Genomic DNA, 15,156 nt, shown 5'->3' with positions numbered 1-15,156 from the left:
TATTGTTGATATCTTACATTTTTCTCATTCTTGTTTGTTTTTTATTAATAGACTTTATTATTTTGAGCAGCTTTAGGTCTACAGAAAAATTAAATGGAGAGTACAGAGTTCCTGTAGGCCCTCCAACCCTCCATCCCCAGTTTCTCCTATTATTAACATCTTACATTTGTGTGATACAGTTGTTACAATTGATAAGCCAGTATTGATCCATTATTATTAACTAAAGTCCATAGTTTACATTAGGGTCCACTCTTTGTGGTGTATATTCTGTGGGTTTTGACAAATGTATAATGACGTATATTACCGTTATAGTATCATACAGAATATTTTCATTGCCCTAAAAATGCCCTGTGCTTCACCCGTTCATACCACCCCCCCATCTTCTGGCAACCACTGATCTTTTTACTGTCTCCATAGTTTTGCCTTTTCCAGAATGTCATATATTGGAATCATACAGTCTGTAGCCTTTTCAAATTGGCTTCTTTCGCTTAGTAATATGCATTTAAGGTTCCTCCATGTCTTTTCATGGCTTGATAATTCGTTTCTTTTCATCACTGAATAATGGTCCATTGTATGAATGTACCACAGTTTGTTTACCCATTCACAAAGGACATCTTGGTTGCTTCCACATGTTAGCAATTATGAATAAAGCTGCTATAAACATTCGTTTGCAGGTTTTTGTGTGGATGTAAGTTTTCAGCTCCTTTGGGTAAATACCAAGAAGCACAATTGCTCAATCATATGATATAAGTATGTTTACCTGTTCTTTTTTAGTGGTTGCATACTGTGATATATATTATTGATAATAACTCCCCCCAATTGATGGATGTTTTACATTTTTTGCTATTACAAATAATACTACAATGTACATTTAAATAAACATCCTTTTGCACACATACTCATATTTCTGTAGGGCAGATTCCTAAAAGAAGGATTGCTCTGACCAAGATAATATGAATTTGCCCTCTGAAAGGCAAATTGTGTACTATAGCCACCTACCCTGAGCCATACATAATATTATCAAGTCTTCTGAGGCTCAGGAGAAAGATTTAGCCTGGAACTGAGGATTTGGAGGTCAGACTTAAAGATGGTAATTGAATCCACGGACATGGATGACATTTCCTAGGGAGAAAGTGTAGAGCAAGAAGAGAGGATGACCTGGAACAGAACACTGTGTACCTCCCAATATTTCATGGTCAGGTAAAGAATTGCCCTGGCAGTAGAGGATAACCAGGATAAGTGGTGTCAGGAAAGCCAAAGGCAGAATGGATTTCAAGGAGGAGGGAAGTGGTCCTCTGGGTTCACACTTTGCTGAGGGTGATGAAGTCTGAAATGTGTTCATTGTATTCAAGAACAAGGAGACCCTGTGACCTTAGTGAGTTGAATGAAGGAGACTGAGCCAAGATACACATTGAAATAGATTATAGAGTGAGTGGGAGATGAAGAAATGGCCATTAAATAAATACTCTTAAAGAAGGAGAGAAAAGTAGAGTAAGGTAACTGAAGGGTAAGTAGAGGTCACAGAGTTTCGTTTGTGCAGATGGCAGAGCCTAAGCTTTTGTAAAAGTTAGTGGAAAGGAACTAGTACAGAGAAAAATTGATTATGGGAGAATTGTATTCTACAGAGATTATATGCAGATTGGATTGAGGCCAAGAATGGGGGAGAGAACAGATTTCTGGATTGAGACCTTTGGCAAAGAAAAGTGAATTTGTATTTGCCCGTAAAGTAAATACTGTAGTTTCTAATTTGATTTTATGCCCCAGGAAATTCTCAAAGGTTTTGCTGCTTGAAGGTACTTTTGGAAGTCTCCAGTTTAATTCCCTTGGAAGGAATCAAAGTCAACCCAATGGCAAATTCACTCTTTGGAAATTAGTATTGTAGCTAGCTTTCATTGTAATTGGGAGTTCGGCTTTGTGACCTAATGTGTTACCTATCAATGAGGTTACCAATGAGATTACCAATTACCTTCATGATAATAGCTTTTGTGAGCTATCAAATATGGTGGAACTTAAAGCTATTGATTAAAAAAAAAAAACTTATTTGTCAAACCAGCTGAACATCATGGATCCTAAAATGAACTGATTCACTGTATTTGGTAAAAAAAATTATCAGCTATCCATATATTGACTTATATTAAACATAGTATTACCTTTTCCTTTGCCTTTTTTTCAGGTCTCTACTTAAGGTTTTAATTCTTGATAGCTAAATTTCCAGGTACTCTAACATGTAAGGATCTCTAACATGTCAGAAGAAACTAAACAATATGAAAACACTTCAATAGGCTGGAGTGGTGGGAATATGTCAGAACAAAATTTAACAATGGAAAAAGTACAGATGTAATGCTTGGGTTCCAAAAACACACACAATATGAGGGAATATGATGGGAGGCTGCAAAACATAGTTTAGCATTAGCATTTGTTAATTTTTTATTTTGAAATGATTTCAAATTTACGGAAAAATTGTAAGAACAATACAAAGAACTTCTGTGTACCCCTCACCCAGATTCGCCAGTTGTTAACGTGTTACCATGTTTGCCTTATCCTTTCCTCCCTTTTACTCTGTATTTTTTTCTGAACCATTTGAGAATAAGCTGCAGATAACATTGCATCATTATCCTTAAATATTTCAGTGTGTTGCCTGAAAACAAAGACATTTTCAATCTACATAACCAGAGCACAGCCATCAAAACTGGGAAAGTAGTATTGATGTATTATTACCGTCTAATCCACAGACTCTCTTCAGATGTCGCAGATTGTCCCAGTAATGTCCTTTATAACACAGAAACACACACACACAAACCTGCTTTCCTTTTGCCTTCTTTTCTTTCTGATCCAGAGTTCAAGACAGGATCTTGTGGTGCATTTGTTGTCATGTCTCTTTAGTCTCCCTTTATCTGGAACAATTTCTTAGTATACCGTTGTCTTTTATTACCTTGACATTTTTGAAGAATACAGTCCAGTTACTTTGTAGAATATCCCTTAATTTGTGTTCATCAAATGTTTCTTCATAATTAGATTCACGTTATGTAGTTTTGCAAGAATACCCTAGAAGTGGTGCTGTGTTCTTCTCACATCATCTGAGGAGTCAACACTCACTGTCAGTTTGTCTCACTGCTGGGGACTTGAATTTGTATCACTTGGTAAGGTGACATATGCCAAGTGTCTCCACTGTAAAGTTAGTATTTTGTATGTGTTAATAAGTAATAAATATTTTGTAGAGAGATACTTGAGACAATGTAAATATCTTATTTTTTTTCAAGCATACATCCACTAGTTTTTATATCCATTGATGATTCTTGTTTGGAATCATATATTATGAGATGGCTGCCAATCATGATTTTCTAATTCCATCATTCCTTCTACTTTTATTAGTTGGCATTCTACTGTAAGAAAGAGCAGTCCCTTCTCTCTGTTTGTCTATATCAGTGTGGACTCATAGAAGCCTATTTTAGTCAAGTATTATAATTCATTACTGTTATTGTTTATTTTGAATTCTCAAATTATCTCAGATTTGGCCAGTGGAAACCTTGTCACGGTAACGCCTGTATTCTTTCGACATATCCTCTTCATTCTTTGAGCATTTACTTATTTCCTGGCACAAAATATTCCGTGCTCGTCTTTTACTTTCGTTGACCCAGCTCTGCATTTAGGCACTTCTCCAGGGAGCTCTAGTTCCTTTTCATGGAGAATAATATTTGGAAAACAAGATCTGGGCAATAAGTATGCTCATTGCTACTGGGTTTCATTGCTTCCAAGCCCTCTCAGCAGACAGATCTAGGAAATACATGTGTATACACACACACACACACACACACACTCTCTCTCTCTCTCTCCCCCCCCCCCGCCTCCCTCCCTCCCTCCCTCCCTCTCTCTCTCTCTCTCTGTCTTTTATATCTCTATGTCTATGCAATGTATAAAAACCATGAGTTTTACCAGTACCTCCAATTCTAATCCAACATAGCAGAATTTGTTCTAGTCTTCTCCTTTCCATCCTTTCTTTGATAGATAACTCTGACTCCCATTTTTCTCAATATGTTTATTTATATGATCAATTCTCTTGTATATAAGTAATCCCTTGACCACACAGGCCAAAGATGGCCCAGGCCTGCCTGAATTCACAGACTGCCTCTTTGAGCCCAGCCCCAGGACACAACAGTAGCTGTGCAAACCAGCTTCCCCTTTATCTTTGAGAAATTCTGTAATGGCATGTTTTACATGTTTTAATTTCCATGTCTTTCATTATATTGTTGTCAGTTTTCAAATGTTGCTTTTATTAAGTTAAACATTGATGGTGAAATAGGAAGTATTGAAGAGAGTATTAAAGGGTCAAAATACATAGAGTAGAAATTGGAGAGACTGCACCCTTATTCATCATCAGCAGAGGGTTTTTATTAGCGTTTTACTTAGACAACGGGTATTAACTAGTCCTACCAGCAGTATGCTGAGGCAGGAGATAAAATTGGTGTGATTTTTGCATGCAATCAACGAGTCTGGCATTATTCTGCTTTTCTCTGGTGACCTTTTACAGGGCTTTGATACCAAATGACTATAATATCAGAACTAAACTGGAGTTCTTTCTGGATGGAATCGTCTTGATGAATTATGTTTTATATTTTATTAATATATTAATTTATTATATTATTTGTTTATATATATAAACAAATATATATAATATATTTGTTTATTAATATATTAATATTAATATGTTATATATAATATAATATATTATATTGGTGGGAGCCAAGAGTTATTTCTAGTCAGCATCCTACTGTGAGTTTAATAAGATTACATAGTTTTTTTTTTTTCCTTTAAAAATGATATTTTCATCAGGACAGTTAGGCAAGAAAATGAAATAAAAGGAATCTTGGCTGGAAAGGAAGAAGTAAAACTGTCTTTATTTGCAGATGACATAATCTTATATATAGAAGATCCTAAAGAATGTATTAAAAGCTATCAGAACTAATAAACGAGTTTAGCAAGGTTGCTGGATAAAAGATCAACACACAAAAATCAGTTTTACTTCTATCCACTTGTAATGAACAATCTAAAAATGAAACTAAATAAATTGTTTATAATAGCATCAAAATAATAGAATTGTTAGGAATAAATTTAACAGAGCAGTGTAAAACTTACATTCTGGAAAAATACAAAACGTTGAAATAAATTACAGAAGACCTAAATAAATGGAAAAAATTCCATGTTCATGGATTGAAAGGGTTAATATTGTTAAGATGGCAGTACTCCTCAAATTGATCTACAGATTAAATGCAATCCCTAGTAAAATAACTGGCTGACGACTTTGTAGAAATTGACAGTTGGTCCTAAAATTCACATGAAAATTAAAGGAACCCAGAATAGCCAAAACAGTCTTGAAAAAGAATAAAGTTAAGACCATGTGTTTCTGGCATATAGATAGACCTATATATCAATGGACTAGAATTAAGAGTCCAGAAATAAACTCTCATATTTATGGTCAATTGATTTTCAAAAATGATACGGAGACAGGCAGTGGCTCTGTGGCGTAGTGGTTAAGTTCGTCACACTCTGCTTCGGCAGCCCGGATTCACAGGTTGAGATCACAGGCACAGACCTATACCACTTGTTAGCCATGCTGTGGCAGCCACCCACATGCAAAGTAGAGGAAGATTGGCACAGATATTAGCTCAGGACAAATCTTCCTCAGCAAAAAAAAAAAAAAAAAGAACATTGGCAACAGATGTTAGGGTGAATCTTCCTCAGCAAAAAAAAAAAATGATACAGAGACAATTCAGTGGGGGAAGAATATAGTCTTTTCAACAAACGGTCCTGGGTCAACTGGACATGCACATAAAAAAGAATGAAATTGGTTCCCTATTTCACACTTTCTACAAAAATTAACTCAGAATGGATTGGAGCTAAAATATAAGCAAATTGGAGCAAAATCTAAGAGCTAAAACCATAAAACTCTTAGAAAAAAGGAGTAAATCTTTGTGACCTTGGATTAGGCAATGGTTTCTTAGATATGGCATCTAAAGCACAAGTAACAAGAGAAAAAAATAAATTAGACTTCATCAAAATTAAAAACTTTTATGTTTCCCAAGACACCATCAACAAAGTAAAAAGACAATCCATAGAATGGAAGAATGTATTTGCAGATCATATATCTGATGAGGATCTAATATCCAGAATATATAAAGAACTCTTACAACTCAATAAAAAAATAACCCAGTTTAAAAATGGGCAAAGGATTTGAATAGACATTTCTTCGAAGACAATCTATGAATGGCCAATAAGCACATGAGAAGAAACTCAACGTCATTAGCCGTAGAGAAATGCAAATCAAAACCACAATGGATACCACTTCACACCCACTAGGATGGCTATAATCAAAAAGACAGATAATAACGAGTGTTGATGAGGATGTGAAGAAATTGAAGCTTTCATACACTGCTGGTAGGAATGTAAAATGGTGCAGCCACTTTGGAAAACAGTCTGGTAGTTCTTCAATAGGTTCAGCCTAGAGTTATCATATGACCCAGCAGTTTCACTCCTAGGCATATATCCAAGAGAAATGGAGACACAGAAAAACTTTCACATGAATGTTTATAACAACTTTATTTGTAATAGTTTAAAAGTTAGATAACCCATATATCCATCAACTGCAGAATGGGTAAATAAAAAGTGATATGTCCATACAATAGTATATTATTTGGCAATAAAAAGGAATGAAGTGCTGATACGTGCTACAAAGTAGGTGAACCTTGAAGACATCGTGCTAAGTGAAAGAAATTCAATCACAAAAGATCACATATCGTATGATTTCACACAGACAGAAAAGTAGATTGATGTTGCTTAGGGCTAGGGTAGTTGGGGGGAAATGGAGAGTGACTGCTAATAGGTGCAGGTTTCTTTCTGGGATGCTGAAAATGCTCTAAAATTGATTGTTGTGATGGTTGCAGAACTCTGTAAATACACTAAAAACCATTGATTTGCACACTTTAAATGGATGAATTGTACGGTATGAGAATTATATCTCAATAAAGCTCTTACTAAATGGTATTTTACAAATAAGCTAAGTTTAAATTTGTTTTCTTAGTTTCATTTTTACCAAAAAATATTCTGAGTGAAATGACTAGCAACAATATTCCTTATAGAATATGAAAATGTGTAATTCTCCCTGATGGACTTCCAGAGCAATTTTGAGCCTCCCTCCAAATGAGCCTGAAGAATTAGCTGGTTGAGCACAGTTATTTCTGTCATAACTATGCATTCCTTGCCAAGCCCTTTGGTATCCCATGCTAAAAAGCTTCCTTTCACAGTTTCTCCCCACCTTCCCCATCCCCAGCCCCATAGTGATTAAAATATTTCTTAATACCTCCTGTCACTTTAAAATAGTCTAAATCATATTTGACTTTGAACTTTCCAGAGTTGAGTTTGGTTTCAGAGTTGAGTTCTATCATGCATTGGTTCAAAATTTCAAATTCTTCCCTTACATCACAGTTTTGCCCAACTATATTTAGCTTCATTAACATTACCAAGTCTGCCATTTATACACCTATCTTCATGAGACATTCTAAAGTATGTAACTTGTTTTCATGTTTATGTAATAATGCTGTAGCAATAAATAAAGAAGTTAAGCAAATAGACTGTTTCGTCATTTTCTGGAAAGCCTAGAAGTTATAAAGTCTCTTTAAGAATAATGAATGAGTTAAAGCCCCATAAGAGGCGGAAGTAAAGCTTTGATCTCTAGATTCTGTTCCTTTGAAAGCACCTGGGATGTACAGTTCACCTCCTGCAAATAAAAAGCTGGGGGGAAAATCAAGCTGTTGTTGCCCACCGGACTTTTCCTTGAAGATTAAAACATCATAGAGTTGACAGCATTTTTGTATCACTAGTGATCAAATGCTCATCTCAGAAAAGAGCAGAATTGTCTTTGTTTTTTATTTTATGAAATTAAATTGTGATACATTAGAGAAAGGAAAGATGGAAAAGGTTTTTGTTGGTACACATTTCCATGACATCTCAATAAAATGGCAGTTTCCCTTAGATGAGATTGCAAATGATCTTTATTCTCAGAATGGCTTATTTTTCTAGTATCTTCATGGTCCTCTCAAGAAGAGGCCTTTTGTGCTGTATGGGTTTAGCTATGTACAAACGCTGGTGACATTTATCAGGCAAGCAATACAAAATGATTAAAAAAGGGTTTTTTGAGGATTTGGGATGCATTTTTTTACTTTAGTAAATAAATTAAAATAACTGATTTATTTTCGGTGTCTTAAGTATCTGGTAGAATTTTTCTTGTTTAATTTTTAAATTGGTTTTAATACTTATACAGAATGTGCTAAGAAGCAGAATCTGCTTACGTTGCGAACATAACTAATGATTGTAAAACTGCAGACTGTTAAGCCCAGAAAACAGAACTTTATTTTATCTATAAAATAATCAGTGGTTTCTGAAGTTAATACAATATACCCATTGAAAGGGTGATTGATTTGGCCTTAATTTAAGGTATGGCTAGAATGAGATCCGAAACTTTGTATCCAAATATTTAAATGCATCTTACGAAATTGTTCAACACTGGTAGCTGGGATGGAAGTTTGGTGGGACGAAGAGGAGAATGGTAGGAGAAAGGATTATATATGGGGGATAAGATCACTCTCTATTTGTTTATTTCTATATTTTTTGAGTTTTTACAATAAGCATTACTTTTATAAAGGTATAAAATAAAAAATTAATGTGCTTTTTATTGAATATTCAGTAATTTCATTGATGACTAATTCCCAGGAAATTTGTTGAGTTAGTTCAAGTTATTGAAATATCAAGTTTTGAAAAATTTATAGTGTATCTTCATTTCTCTTACTACATGTCTTTTTGGTCTGTGTTCCCTTTTTCTAAAGTACTGGCAGTTTTAGGTTGACATCTTTGGCATCTTTGGGTAAGCAGAATTCTAAATTTACGTTCTAAGCTTGAGTTGCAAATTAAGTTTATTTAGGTGGGAAAAGATACTGTTTAGTGCTACTTTTTATCTGTATGATGTTTCAGTGCCTTTTTTATAGTCAGGTGTGATAATGGGAAAATTAAAGAATTTGGGGCAATTAAGAAAACTAATTTGTATTTCAATAAATTAATTAAAAGTTTAAATTAAGTCTCAGCGTAATCTGGTGAGTTGGTGATAAAATTAGTACCACATTATTTGGAATATTAAACAATAACCTTAATAGCAACCCCATGAATTTCTGAAGTATTTGAACACTAAGACCAAATATATTTGTGTCTTCAAATGACACAAATGACACGAATGATACATTAACATTGAAGAGAATGAGGAGAGGATTTTAAAATCGCCACTTTTTTGTAATTATTTATGATGTTAAAAAGTGAATAGCTAGTTGATATCTACTTTATAAGTATATTATGCATTTGACTACTTGATCCAGAACAAACACTCAAAAGTATTTGGAGTAAAAAGAATTATTGAACTTGATTGATTTCTATGCTGTAAGGCTCTCTAAAAATGCTATAAATTAATTTAGAGATTTTATGAGACTTAATTATATAAATATGTTAAACAATAGAGATCAGCAGCATCACAAGCTAGTTTGGAATTCAGTGTTTGAAACTTGTAGATTGTAGTATTTGCCCAAAATTTGATATGCATATAATTTTAAAGCTTTTCCTGTAATCTTAATAAATAGAAATGAAGTATATATTTTGACAAATGAAACAATACAAAATTTCCTACTCTGTAGGAGGAGTACACTTTAAAATAGTTCATGTAAATTATACATAATGGTGGGTTTTTCCTAATCTATTTTTATATGTCATACTAGAAAAGAATAGAAATTAGAGGGTGGCATTTCATTCTAGATAAAATAAGATGATAGCATATCAAATTTTATGTTTTTATGTTCTGGGGTGTTCCATTCATTCAAATCTTAAAGTATGTCTGTCTTATAATATTTTAGGATAAAGGTTTAAACAGTTAAACATCGTTCTGTATAGTTAAATATAGTCATACCTTAAAATTCCAATTTAAAAAATCCAAAGTTTTAAATTTAGAAGATTTTGTGCAACTTGGCCAGTATTCTTGCTTCTCTTCTTTGCTGTTCTCACTGATCTTTACTGGTTTTCTATGTGTATTAGACTCTACACACACTTGAATCTACCTTCCTCCTGCTAGTAGCCTTTATAGCCAGGTAATGGAGATAGTTGTCTGCGTCGCAATATGCATACATTAAAATATTGAAATTGACAGCAGAAACCAGTTTGCTGCCTTTTCCTTCGCTTATCACTTACCCTAGTGAGGGATGTGGTAACCTAGTAAATGTTCAATATTCAGTTGTTTTATAAGTGGATTTTCTGCTTCAGCTGGATAAAGTAATGTGTAAGGAACAAACAACAACAGTGTTTTGAAGTTGGTGTGTCCGACCAGGAACACCAGGACCACTTCAGGTATTTGCAGCAGAGAACACTTAATGCAGGGCATTGCTGAGAACAGGTGGTGGTGTTGCTAAGAGTAGAACGAGGCACAGAGAGGCGACCCAGAGATTAGCACCAGCAGGAAGCCGCTGACACCCTTGGGCTGCAGAGAAAAAGGGGGCCAGGGCCACCAACAGAAGCTGGAACCTTGACAACTTCAAGAGCAGCTGGAGCTGCTGCCAAAAAGCAGAGCCAAGGAAAAGAGAGGAGAGGTTTTGGGGAGAACGCCCTGGCTTCTGTCTCCCCCGGCTCCAGCCTCCTGCAGCACAGAGCAGAGCAGAAGGCGGGGAATGGAGCTGAGGGCACGCAGGCCCAGGAACAGTGCTGGGGATAAAACAGCAGTGCTGAGGAGATCCCTTCTCCTGCCATTTCTATCCTTCTTCAGCTGACCTCTTCTGAATATTTCCTGGGTCAAGTGAAAATCTCGAACTATACTGGCATTCACTTCTGTGGGTGTGAGGACCCTCTGGCTGCCGTCCTTGGTGTTCCCTTTCTTCTCATCCCTCCATACCTTCCCGAGCTGGGTTCTGAGTGGAAGAACGTGGTCTTCTCTGACACTGTGGAACTTCTTTTTGGATAATAGTACATGATGAGCAGGCATCCCTCCATTAAAAATTTCTAAACAGGCATCGACTGCGGTCAGTTTTGGAATGCTCTAACTCACTTTCTCATAAGGTGATTGAGATTGGCTAGCCTGTGAGACGAGTCCATACAATGGGATCTCTCTTTCTCTTTTAGATATTAGAAGAATAGTGTTACTTCTCTCTTTTCTGAAACTGATCTTGGATGATGTATCCTGATTAATTAACGAATATCCCATAGAGAAAACAACATCAGTTGAGGAAGAATAAATGTTTTATATTTGTTGCTTCCATTACAAAATAATGAGAGATGTAATCCAACTTAAGTAATCAAATCATCATAAGAGGTGGGCATCCAATAAAATGTTTAATTTATAGTGATTCTTTTGCAAAAAGTTGATTATTGGCGTGAAGAAAGATGTTTATAGGTGAAAGACCCTAAGAAATTGAAAACAATTCTTTTGATTTGTAGAAAAGGAAACTAGCATTTCCACTTTTCATTTTCAGAAGATGCAAATTTAGCAAAGAAATAAAATGCCTAAATCAACCTTAAAAACAACTTTTTAAAATTATAAAAGCCTTATGCTAATTATAGAAAATCCAAAAAATGATGTGTGTGTGTGTGTGTGTGTGTGTGTGTGTGTCCGTGTCCCACAAAGTGAAAATCTCTTATAGTACTGCCCCCAGAGATAGATTTGTTCATTCATTCAGCAAATATTTATGGAGCACCCACTGTGTCAAGCATTGTACAAGACAGTGAGGAAATATTAGTGGGCAGAACAGTCATGATTTTTTATTTTGTTTTCATTCTCATAGCACTTTCTAGTGGAAAGGGAAACAGGCAGTAAGTAAATATATATGTCAGGTGTGGAAAGTGCTGTGAAGGAAGATGCGAGAGAACAAGGGAGAGTAGGGAGGGAGGCCCTCTGAGGAGCTGGCATTTAAAGTGATCTGATGAAGGAAGAAGGTGGGCGAGGCAGTTCTAGGAAAGGGAACAGTGAGAGATGCGTACTCTTAACAGGTCAGTGTGTGTCCAGATTTTCTCCCATGCATACACTAAGCTTGTAATAAAAAGAACAGTTGTTTATACTGTACCTACTTTTTGTGTGTGTATGAGGAAGATTGGCCCTGAGCTAACATCTGTTGCCAATCCTCCTCTTTTTGCTGAGGAAGATTGGCTCTGGGCTAATATCCGTGCCCATCTTCCTCTACTTTATATGTGGGACGCCTGCCACAGCATGGCTTGCTAATTGGTGCGTAGGTCTGCGCCTGGGATTCGAACCTGTAAACCCCAGGCCACCAAAGCAGAGCATGTGAACTTAACCACTACGCCACAGGGCTGGCCCCCAGACATGGGTATTTTTTAAAAGCTCCTCAGATGATTCCCATGTGTAGTCAGGGTTGAGAACCACAGCTGTAGGATGATTCTTAGAAGTGGGCTTGCTAAGTCAATGATTAAAAAAACATACATTTTAGTATATATTGTAACATTGTTCTCTATATTAGTTAGGATTAGGAACAACTGCCAATAATAGAAACCTAAAATAATTTGGCGTCAACAAGATAGTTTATTTCTGTCTTATGTGAAATTCTAGACATAGGCAGTCCAGGGCTGATAAGGCAGCTATGTTCCACAAAGTCCTCAGGTACCCAGGTTCCTTCTAGCTTTTGTTTTTGCTGAACTGAGGGAGAACTCTTAACCTCAATCTCCAAGATAGAGGTTAGAGCTTTTGCCATGACGTCCATGTTCCAGGCAGCAGAATGAAGGAAGGGCTGAAAAACGAAAGAGGCAAAGGGCATAGGCCAGCTGTCCTTTTAAAAGATTCCTGGGAACTACCACAAAACACTTCTACTTGTCTCCTATGGGCCCGCACTTGGCCATGCCCGGCTGCAAGGAGGGCTGGGAAACAGGCTTTCCTCTGGGTGACCTGTGTGCCCTGCTGAAAACCAGGAATTCTTTTATGTGGAGGAAGAGGAGAGCTGATAGTGGCAGCCACTAGCCGTCTCCTCCATGCCCTCCATGAAAGCTGTGAGAACCTGCCCCCGCCCACAGAACATGCGAGCCCATTGCCCAGACCTGACCAGCTCAAGTCGGCCAGCACTGCCGGGTCCGCAGAAGGCCTCGTTGCAGAGAGCCTGTTAGCTTGGGGAGAGGCAAGATAAATTTACATCAGACTGAGGACAGATGCTGGAGAGTTGTAAACTTGATCATGTATGAGAAAATAATAAAGGCGTCAAAGGCCAGTTTTTTAATTGCATGCAATTCTTTCTCTCCCCGATGTTTCAGCTCTGAGGAGGGAATTTATTTCCTTTCAGCAAGGCATTTGTTATTTAACGTATTCAAGTTAGTCTTAATATTAATGCTGCCCTCATTTGAACATATTGCTCAAGAGGACATCTTAATACATAATTTTTACATTTCAAAATAAGTATTTTTAAATTAGGAAATGAAAAGTAGTTTGATATGTGACTTTTTTAATCAGTACTTTTGTTACTGCAGTGGATGAAGGTCGCAGTAAGGAACCTGACCGACTGCAGGTGCTTTACAAGAAAGCCATAATGCCTTATGGCGTTTATAAGAAGCAACAGAAAGACCCGAGCGAGGAGGCCACTGTGCTGCAGTACGCCCGCCTGGTAGGGCAGACGTGTTCCGAACGGATGCTGCTGTTCAGAAACTGAAACAGCTCAGCTCACCCTCTGCCCAGGCGCTCCTGCGTTGTGCTGATGATATGTGCCACGGTATAGGTTCATTACCCTGGGGAAATTCCGTAACCATACACAAATTAGACTTTTTTATTTTAACTGTTACATGGCTTTTCTAAAATATTTTGTGGCAATGTATTGTGAGAATCTCATGACTAAAGATTTTAAAAATGTGTTATAACCTAGCCTCACAATTGGAGTTTATCATTTTGGAAGTTTGTTTTATGAACAAGATATGGTAAACTTCTCTTGTTAATATTTTGGAAAGTAAAATTAATAAGTGAATCATAAGTGATTTAAATCACAGTTGTGCTTTTTGTTCTGTTACAGAAATTAAAACAGACTGTTTCCTCAGATCTACTTAAAACATTAGTTTAAGCAAAAAACCTGAAGTGTGAGGAAGAAGGTGGGAAGTCTGTTTCATCACTTAGAAAATGTCTTCTTTTCTAGAGAACACAAGCGTGCTGTTACTGAGTGTTCCATGTTAAATTATTGCCAAATGTTATATTATGTAGTTTAATAGAAAACTCAAAAAAAGAAAACACAAACATTAGAAAAAGGATGTCATGTTAACATGGGACATCTGTTTACCAGGACAGTCCTATTCATGTCTGTTGTCTTGGCGTGATTATTTTTCTTAGAATAATTATTATTAGTACTCCCTTTTACTCTCAAAAGTATCCCAGTATGGACAATAAAATATGTGATTACCCTAGTTGTATCTTATATTATTTGCCCTGTTTCTAAAAATCTTAAGAAATTGAGTTTTTTAAGGAAAATGTTGGCTCCTGCCTTGACCTAAGCCCCATCAAAATTAAATATACACTAATTTTTCATTCCTTAGAACTCAGGACACTTGTCTTTGGTTACTGATTAAAAATTAGTTGATATCTGACTGCTTTTATAGCTCTGCTACAAATGACATTTAATGACGGAGGCGTCATTCGACCTCTTGCAGGGCGTGAGGTGAAACAGGCCATTTCTTGCCCTTTGATTTGGGAGTCAGAGAGGAGATGCTACACTTAGTAATTTGAAGCAGAGGCTAGCCTCTTCTTTCCCTCTCTCTCTCTTTTGTTTGGTCCTTCACCCATTCAGCAAATGTCCCTTGTCCACCACCGTCAAGGAGGCAGGCACTGTGCTGAGAGGAAGGAGGAGAATCAGATGTGTCAGTTCATAGTTAGACTTGAGTTGTGTTGGAGATGGGGAAGAATGGAGGAGGGTTCCTTTCTTGTGCTCTTTCTTAGCTGATCTCCATCTTCTGCTGCCAGCTGCTTGGCCACTGAGTCCTTTTCATTCCCCATTTTGCCCATTTTTCTATTTTCTGTTGATCTTTTTTAAAACCATATTATACAACTTAATAATTTGAATCCCACTACTGATTTTAAACTTTTCTCCTAAACGCACTGAATTTAGA

At 36.5% G+C, this 15,156-nt stretch overlaps 1 protein-coding gene across 6 annotated transcripts in view; it reads left to right on the top strand.

Annotated features, from left to right (window-relative positions):
- The window catches only part of ATE1 (arginyltransferase 1), a 174,385-nt gene extending 159,719 nt beyond the window's left edge, over positions 1–14,666 (top strand). For all 6 annotated transcript variants that reach the window (XM_058544160.1, XM_058544161.1, XM_058544157.1 and 3 more), the window contains one exon: positions 13,540–14,666. In XM_058544160.1, coding sequence (XP_058400143.1) covers positions 13,540–13,718 — 179 coding nt within the window. In that variant the 3' untranslated portion in view covers positions 13,719–14,666. The remainder of the gene's footprint in view (positions 1–13,539) is intronic.
- Positions 14,667–15,156: the final 490 nt, after the last annotated feature.

This window comes from Diceros bicornis, chromosome 6, assembly GCF_020826845.1.
Source record: "Diceros bicornis minor isolate mBicDic1 chromosome 6, mDicBic1.mat.cur, whole genome shotgun sequence".
NCBI lineage: Eukaryota > Metazoa > Chordata > Mammalia > Perissodactyla > Rhinocerotidae > Diceros > Diceros bicornis.
This window is presented reverse-complemented; position numbering and strand designations above follow the sequence as displayed.